Source organism: Barbus barbus, assembly GCF_936440315.1.
Source record: "Barbus barbus genome assembly, chromosome: 15".
Taxonomy (NCBI): domain Eukaryota; kingdom Metazoa; phylum Chordata; class Actinopteri; order Cypriniformes; family Cyprinidae; genus Barbus; species Barbus barbus.
This window is the reverse complement of record NC_136743.1, coordinates 3623009-3632602: the sequence shown is the minus strand read 5'-3', so window position 1 is coordinate 3632602 and position 9594 is coordinate 3623009. Positions and strand designations below refer to the sequence as shown.

The 9594-nt window shown below is 39.1% G+C and overlaps 1 protein-coding gene across 1 annotated transcript; it reads right to left on the bottom strand.

Annotated features, from left to right (window-relative positions):
• Positions 1 to 1412: 1412 nt before the first annotated feature.
• LOC306881644 (C2 calcium-dependent domain-containing protein 4C-like) lies at positions 1413 to 8521 on the bottom strand. Its single transcript, XM_079435824.1, has 2 exons — positions 8426 to 8521; positions 1413 to 6545 (listed from the first exon to the last, which is right to left on the bottom strand). The coding sequence occupies exon 2, from the start codon at positions 6506 to 6508 to the stop codon at positions 5243 to 5245; it is 1266 nt and encodes a 421-aa protein (XP_079291950.1). The 5' UTR covers positions 6509 to 6545; positions 8426 to 8521; the 3' UTR covers positions 1413 to 5242.
• Between the last annotated feature and the right edge of the window lie 1073 nt (positions 8522 to 9594).

Below are 9594 nucleotides of genomic sequence, written 5' to 3'. Positions count from 1 at the left end.
GTACAGCAATCCCAAAAATTGTTTAGACACTAATTCTCAAAAACAATGACATTAATCTGTTACTTATTATTTCTTTAATTGTGAAATTCAATAGCAATTTCTTAGTGAAAATTGCTTCTACTACGTTTTTGTATCTCTTCCATTGGTTCATTTGAACTTACACTAATTGCACCACAAATGTTTAGTTTAATTGCATGAGAAGAAACCTGCAGTTTATTGGTGTCAGGATTGAGGCAGAACTTACACAATCAGGTAAAATATCACCCTCCATAAAGTTAAAAAGATCTATACAAGAACTTTTCACATCACTGAATATCAGAAAAGTTGTGTACCAAAAGGAGGACAGGCTCAAAAACTGACCATGCATGGGAGGCCACTGAGAAACCAATGACAAACCTGAAGGAGCTGCAAGTGTCTCAGGTGTTTCCACAGGTTTATAGGATGGCAGCAAAGAAAAGCTGCTGTCAAAGATGCCATCTGACATCTCAGATATGGTTTTCCAGAAGGTCTCTTGGAAACTCAAGCAGCTGCAAGAAGGTTTTACGGTGTGATGAAACCTACATTTAGGCCATCAGAATACACACCGAATGTGTTCAAACCTACTTTTTTTTATCGCAAAGTACATAATTTTGTTATTTCACCATAAACCGCATCTTCAGATGATTCAGCAGTGCACCTGGAGAAACACAAACAACAAATCTGCCATTTGGACACAAGCCCAGAACACATAATGTGTCCAATTATGATTTCTCAGGCTCAGACAGAACGTACTGATGTTCTAAAGAAAGTTTTTCTTATTTGATTAGACTAGATCAGGAATCATCTATGCCGCTGACAAATTACCACATTTTGCAGTGGTCTCATCCATTTTCTGTAGGCTTTTGCATGTATAGCATTAAATTTTAACATCTCAGCAGCTGTTAAATCATAAAACCACCAAAATTAGACAATTACCAGTACCTTTCACATCAAAGTTTCCGAACATTTCCTTCAACATCCATTAAAATCAGGTTAGAATTGGAATTGCAGGAATTTGGAATGCACGTGTTTAGTGCAACTCTCATTTAGCAATAAAAGACGAAGAAACTTTGTCTGATTCATATATAAATGAAATCCTGATGAGACTTATAAAAGTAATGTAATTTGTACTCTTTCTGTAGAGTTTTCAAGGCAATTCAATTCAGCCATGAGTTTAAAATAAATAGAAATGCAATAAAACAACACTATGAATTTGATATTTTTTAAAGCTCAAAGAACTTTAAAGATTTAGATGCTGTTGATATTGTATGGCTATGCAAAAACGTGTGTGTGCACGAAAAGCTGCAGATACACATAAAATCACGTTCACATCTCCAGAAACATTCCGGACTGGAATCAATACTAAGGGTTAAAAGACAGAGATCAATCGTTGTACATCATCTACACAACTTTTATTGAGCAAGGTAAGAAAATAGACAAAGCAATAGCATGATACAGTAAAGTTATGAATAGAAAATCAGTCTGGAAAAGAAGAAGAGATACAGAGAGAGAATAAACCACTGGAAAGAAGCTAAAACAAACAAAAATAAACGGCATGATGACAGTGCATCTAATCAAAACCACATCCGTCATCAGAATAACAACAAGCCGAAACACCACACTATTTAGGAATGTTGATTTCCGGGTTTGAAACGGCACATCACAGGTGAGGGGTGTTTATGTACACATGCATAGGTGCTAGTGACGGGCTCAGGGAAGGAGCGGGAATCAAGTACAGCGGATAGGCACTTCATTTTCCATGACTTATCTGAAACACAAGTGCGAGACACTTTAATCTCACGTACAGGAAGATGGTTATGGAAATGAATGTGATTTAACACCCCCCTAATTGAATCCCTTCTGGAATCTATTTCTCATCTTCTACTTTGAATTCTCTGCCAATCAAAAAGAACTCGGTGTCCGACAGGAATAAGGCTTTCTGATTTCTACGTGGCTCTAATGGGAAATCTAATTTGGCCTTTTTGAAAGAGAGCTGAAAATAGAAATGAAAATAATTTAATAAATGAATCATTGTACCCTGGAAGTACACAGTGGGGAAATATTCACATGGATCACAAATGGAGTGATTCATGTAATTGAGGATGGTTTGCTCAAAGTGTTTTTTCCCCCTTTAATATATAATACACGTTTTCAGCTTGGCAAAAGTGACATGGAAGTGCTTTCAATGAAGGATGATAGATGATAACTCAACAGAGCAGAAAAATCAATGAATGAAAGAAAAATGGAAAACGGAAAAGACTAAATAATTGCATTTAAAGGGAAAGACTGTTTAGCACTAAAACTGATCATCCAAATGTATGCCACATGCTATATCATGAAACTTAATCTAAAAGAGCAATTGAAGTCAAGATGAAATGAAAACTGACTGTTTTCTTAATGCACTTTCTGAGCCTTAAGGTTTAGAATTTTTGCAGTCAAAATCCAGCCATGTTAAAAGGGAATTTTGCATGTGGGAGAAAGATTTAGCCATGAAGATTTCGCAACAGGTTAAAGGTGATCATGCACTTTTGCCACATCGATCACCAGAAAGATGTTTGGTTTGAAAGTGAGTTGTACTTCAAGCATCGCCACACTACTGACATTAGACAATGGGCCAAAATTTTGCTGAAATTTTGCTACTGTGACTGCAACTTTATTGTGTATGATTCATCTGCAAAAAAAAAAAATCTTAATAATCTTCAGTCAAAAGCCGTGAGAGGTGGCAGCCAACAATAACGCCTTAGGAACTTTTGCACAAGGAAATAACTCACAAAACAAAACATGAAAAACTAGTTGCAATTTCATTTGGTGTCGCATTTGGCACATAAATTACACACTTCACCCTTAAGGATATGCAAATGATTCATCAAAAACACACAGATGTGTTACCTTGAGCTGAAGCCAGAACTGCGAGGCAATCTGTCTCACTTCTAATAGCGGTGCAATTGTGTGAATCCACTCAAGAACCGAAGAATGCGGCAACCTGATTGAAGAGCTTTCAGGAATATTACCGGACACTCTTTAGGTCAAACAAAGAGCTTGCCATGTATGACGCATTACAGTGTCTTACACAAGGGTAATTTTAAACTCCAAATTTATCTGACTCGGCTTTAATCAGCAGTATTTAAGTGGAACCTTAGGTTGAGGTGAAAATTAATTTCCAAGTTTTTAACTGTAAGATATAAACCTTTCAAGACTTTTCATTTCAGCCTATTATTATTCAACACCTTTTTCTCAAAATACCAGTGGAGAACATGAATGAGAAAAATACATGACCAAAATTGGGGAAAAAATGTACAGTCACTGTTGTGCTCTGTGGTAAAAATGAGAAGTACAATATACAAAATAGTGTTTGTGTTGTGGATCCAATACAGGGGATGATGTGAAGAAAAGATGTGAGCTTATATCTTACATGTTCACCATCTGATTCAATAACAAAGAAAACATGTGGGCTTGAACATTTTGCCATGCAACTGCTCCCATTGGAAAACATCTACACACACGTCTACTATAAACATGCCAAAACTCTGTGCACATATTTAATAGAAGAATAATCATCTGAACACTTTCTAAACATAAACGCTGCATGAAAAAACACCATATTTCCTGGGGGATGCCCCACATCTTATTGAACATTTTTATACTGTACTAAACGATACCCACAATGCACCATAAACTGTTGCAAGTCAACAATGTACTCTATTAAAATGCACACATACAGAAATGCAATATGTTCCCTAACCTGAGATTTATGCTAAAATGGCACTAGTGGGCACCGTTAATGTCCATTAGAAACATCAACATATACGTTGTTGTTCTGAAGAAACTTTTTTTCAAGCATTTTGCAAGCATTGTGTATGTTAGCATAGCTTCGGTATAGCAGTTTGACCTGTGCAACTTTTGGTTACTAGTATATCCCTTGCAAAAACAGTACCATGGTAAAGCAATATTTTGACATACACAGCATCATGGCACTTCAAAAAATACTATGATATAGTCAGGTTACATGTCCAGAAATTTGGGCCATGTGAAAAAATAAGGGTATAGACTACCATGTAAATATGGTACTTCATGGCATCAGCATGGTACTTGTTCAAAAGCAAGGTATTTCCACTGTACATGCACAAAAAACGATGATATTACCATGGTAAAGCAATGGTGTTAGATCAGGTATTGTAATACTACAATACTTTGACAAATACTACGGTACTACATGATTACCATTTTCATATAAATCACCATGGTAAATGTCAAAACTATGGTATGTGCCCAAGAATCGAATGCCTATTCAAGTTACTGCAAAAAATGCCATAGCATTATCACAAGCATGTCCAAAAAACATGGTATTACCATGGCAATTTTTTGGCACATTTGTGTTCGTGTAGTATTTTGAACTCTTTCTCCAAATTGCGTAGTATTTAGTTAACATTATAGGGAATACAGAGTGATTTCAGATGCAGCTACACAGAAGCAGATTTAAAAGGGCCTTCTATTTACAGAAATCACATTGTCTTGACATTCATGATGATGTCATATGCTCTGTCCAATCACAAATCACGCCCTCTCTAAAGTTCCGTGTCACTCAAAGTAAGCAGCTTGTCACTCAATAAGGCTGAAGGGTGTTTTTAACTGCACAGATTCAGCGTTCAAAAGTCCAGTTTTACAGTGAGATCGAGAGAAATGTCACAGTCTCAAGAGCGGAATTAAAGAGGCATAAGGCAAAACACTGTTATTGTTGCAATGGGGGACAAATATATATTTGTCATTCTTGTCATTTTAAGGCTCAAACGGCTGATGAAGCATGCATTTGCATCTGGCCTTAAGTGACTTCAAAGCGTCAGTCTACAATAATGTGCTTTTGTTGTCAAGATACACCATGTGGATGGGGAGCTGTTTTATCTATCGGTGTCTCCAACAGTGAGACACAGCAGGGTCTGTAATCAAGAAGACATTGGTCTCAACACAAACACGAACCCTGGAAACTCACATGTATACAATCGAAGCATGCCTGTACACTCATGGGCCGTATTTACAGAATATCTCACACATACAGTATTGTGCATCCATACACTCTCACTGCTGGTAAACATGTTGGGAAACAGCACACAGTTAGTTGGAGAGTTCTGCAACCAAAGGAACCAAATCACTTTGAGGACTCGAAATCAAAGCTGGGATATTTCCTTGTCTGGCTCTGTTGGCGTGTCTTGAGGATGCAATCTGACTTCTAGATCCCAGAAAGCAACTCCTTCAGGGGTACCTCCCTCTCTCCCAATAAGGTATCTCTCTTCAGACTGGTGCCTTTGTTGACTACCTTCATCTTGATGGTGAGGTTTTTCACTTGCGCAACCGGAAGGGAGTCAAAGTAGAAGTCCTCGTTGAAGACAGGGTTGCGGCTGTTCTTGATAATGGTGCTCCGCTGTTTCTGGAGCTTTCCCGGGTTCAGGTACAGAGCCACGCAACAATTGATGCTCTTTGCATCGTACTGCTTATCGTAGAGGTCCTCGGCCGCCAGCACGCGGACGTGAAGCCTAGCGGCGTCGATGTCGTAGTCTGTGCAGATGCGTAGAGTTCCTCCCTTGTGGAGGTTGACGGTGTGCTGCATGAAGCGATCCATGTTGCCTCCATGTTTCCGTCCTCGGAATGCCGGAGAAGGAGGGCAACGGAAGCGCCTCTGAATATTCGGGCTGGTCTCCACAGAGCTGCATTCGTCTGTGGAGAGAGAGCTGTGCCGGGCGAAGGAGCGCTTGGCCCGGGACACTTTAGCTTGGGTTTCGTGGGTGAACATCTTGAGGAGGGATGCGGATCGAGACAACAGAGGGGAGTTGAATGGGGAGGACTCAGCCGAGGAGCAAGTGTCGCTCTCCCCTCCGCTGAAGTACCGGTAGGGGTTGGAATGGGACACGTTACAGTCGCTGGGGTTTAAGTGGTTACCCTGTGACTTGCGTTGGGTGTTGGGCGAAGTGAGCGGACTCGTGGGGTCGCTATGGAAGAGGGACTCTTTACGTCTCGTGTGAGGACTTTCCATGAGCGTGGCGAACCCGTAGGAGGTTTGCGCTTTGGGCACGTAGGGCAAGGACATGGCCGTCTGGGATTGGGGGTCGGCGTTTGTGTTGAGGTCGCCCACTTCCCCGACCACCAAGTCATCTGCGCTCTCAATCTGGATGATGTGGCGGTTTGCAGCTTTGAGCAAGTTCTTGGTGTCTCCAGCCAGCTTGTTAATGAGGCGCGGGCTGCGCGGACTGCCCTGTGGCGTCTTGCAGCATATGGTCTGCTCGGACGTGGAAGAATGGAGCCCGTTTTTTGGCTTCATTTCCGGCGTCTCCTCCTCTGGGGGGCAGCACACCAATTTGGGCGGAATAAAGAAGTCGGGAATTTTGTCAGGGGTGAGGACATTGCTGTAGGAGGGGGCTTTGCTCTGTTTGTCAGCCGAGTCTCCCTGCCAGAGAACGTTTCCCTCCACTGAACCACGGATTTTTTCCAGCAGCCACATCTCTCAGCGAGGACAGGAAGAGATGTGTAATCGCACCCTGTGGGCACAGAGAGCGAGACGAAATACCATCAACCCACACTGACACCTGCGATTCATGAATGCAAATACAAACTGAATTCCGTCCACCTCTTCGCTGCTTTGGGTACACTGTCACCCAGTGGATTCTTGGGAGATTCTGACACTATGTTAACACATTGCTAACACTAAAAAGCAATTGTTAAAGACAGCTGACACCTGTCTCCTTTTCCGTTATCAATTGTACACTGTCAACTTGTGGAGATGCAGCTCAACATACACTCAGCATCATGCTTTCATTACACATTAAATCCGCAAAGCTTATTTACATAAGATTTATATGCAGAATGTACACAGATGGTTTCAAACAGCCAATGAACACTATGTGTGCATTTTATTAACAGTAAGTGCAGGTAATCTGTATATAAAAACAAAACAAAAAAACTATTTCTCTCTTTTCTCATCTTAAATTTTTTTTTTCTTTGCAATTCAGTTTAATTCAGGCATATTAAATATTATTTTTGACTTCAATAAAACCTAGTAGGTTTAGACATTATTGCATTAAGTATACCTAAATATTTCTAGATTGATTTTTGTTGTATTTCCAGTATCACAATATCCTACTACACATTTGAGTATACAGTTTTTACCTTCTATTACCAGGATTTTCAAGCAGAGGTCTGTGGAAACCTGGGGGTCCGTGAAGGTACTGAATTGGGTTTGCAATGAGGTTATATTAAAGAGATTGAAAGATTTGATGACGTTTCTGCACTGTAAAAAATGAATCTGTGCACCTTAGTGAGTTATTTCTTCCTGATCTGACCCATAACAATTATTATTCTTACTGGTATAACCAAATGAAGTCAGCTGAATTATAGTCATATTAAATATTTTAACTGATTAAACAATCATTAATTTTAATAATTCCATATTTTTTTGTAAGTGACCTGAAAGACTGAACATTTTCTAATAGCATCAAAAGCAATTTACAAAGTATTTTTTGTTAATCATTTTAATGAAAGTTATTATAAAGTGTTATAAAAATTTACTTTTTTTTTTCTTGGTGCCAGTCCCTGGGTTTATAAACGTTGAAAACACTTTCTCTGTAAGGTAATTTCTCCATCCACTTCATGCATGGAAATTTTTCCCCACCGAAAAAGTCCTCTGCGCAACAGCTGCACTTCAGGTCAGTGTTTAACGAGTGGATGTGAATGTGATGTGAAATACGGACTGCGCAGCATTTGCTCTGTCTGCAGAAGCGCAACAGTGAGACGAAGCAGCAAAGGGGGACTTTATCTGTTCAAGAGTAAATCCTATTCATAATATCAGGCGCTGACTATTTAAACAAACATCTGCATCGTCTAAATTGTCACAATTGAGAGACTTTGCATGCTATTGTGAAAAGATTGATGATCTCTTACAAAATATATATAGGCTACAGATAATATAAATATAATTCCTAATAAGTTACTACATTAAAACGTTAATAAATGAATATGGGATCTCCTACAAGCAGTGTAGGAAGATGCTTCCAAGAAAGACTAATATATATTTTTTTGTAAGTGTTAATTACTTTCAATTTTTCATAAAATAAAATGTACTTTTTAAAAACTTTTTCCAACTATTTGCAAAAAACCCACCCAAAAAACAACAACAACCTTATTTCACAATGCTTTCGGACACCTGTAACGCGATAAAACTGATACGATTGCTATTTTCACATTCCACAACACATTATAATGAGCAATAGTTTGATACTCAGATATTTAGCTCCGATAATTAGTTTTATATACATATGTTATTATATATACCAATATATAATGAATATGCAAGCATTTAAACTTTTGCAAAGCTGCTCCTGTATTTAAAAAAAAAACCCTGTTGAATCTCAGTTGAACTTACGTGAAGTGGTTTGTGGTCGAGATCTGAAGTAAGTGTCCTCGCTTCAATCCATGAGCTGTTGCTCTGCTCACCTCTCACTCCAGGACAGAACTGTCTGTTGGCACTGCGCGTCTACTCGAGGCTTTAATAGCACACGGTGCGCGCGCACGCTAACGCGCACCACTCTGGAATAACTCGCAGTCCGCAGTGAGTTCACAATAGAATACTAGAATACTGCTTACTGCACTGTTTATAGCCTTTTGTATACTGCTTGCTTAAAGAGTACAACAGGAACAGAACAGACTGCTTACTAAATACTACATGTATGTTATGCATTCTATTTAAAAATATATGCAAAAAGTAAACTTGAAAATTGTCAGTAAATGGCCACATATTGACTAGGTTAAAGGAATGGTTCATACAAAAAAAAGAACATTTTCTGGAAACGTAGGCTACTTATGCAGGCCATCCAAGATGTAGATGAGTTTTGAGATTTGGAGGAATTTTACATCACTTGCTTACCAAGTGGATCCTCTGCAGTGAATGGGTGCCGTCAGAATGAGAGTCCAAACAGCTGATAAAAACATCCCAATAATCCACAAGTAATCCACTCCAGTCCATCAATTAATGTCTTGTGAGGCCAAAAGCTGCTTGTTTGTAAGAAAGAAATCCATCATTAAGAGGTTCTTTAACTTCAAACCAAATATGAGCACTCTTTGCATAATATTGTTTTCTCCAGCTGTGAAAAAGTAGCTGTAGAGATATGCACAGATCAAGCACCGTTTACAAGCTAAACAGCTAAATGTCTAAATAAGGCATTACATAGTATGCATACAGCAGAATATAGCATGATTGAATCAATCAGAAATGGGCAGTGTGTCATTTCTCAAGCAGGAAAACACATCTCTCTGTCAGGAAAATCATGATGCATGGATAACTGTGAGCGGGGAGCAACAGGCACCATTCAAAGCGCTTCATCAATTAGACCTTTTTTGTCTATTATTCACAACTGGTGGAGTCTTATAGCTGGCCAGTGAGAGAGAAGCGTTTTGAATGAAATAGGCTCTGAGATTATGTATAATTGTGTTTGATTTGCTGTTCTCTGATCTGCTGTTTCCCTGGAAACTTGGAGAGAGGACTATGGAAACACACACCCATATTGTTCATGCAAAAGCAGAAAACTTTTCCAA

Bases quoted from the DNA above. Each gene is read 5' to 3' on its own strand.
- LOC306881644 (XM_079435824.1), bottom strand. From the start codon at position 6,508: ATGTGGCTGCTGGAAAAAATCCGTGGTTCAGTGGAGGGAAACGTTCTC.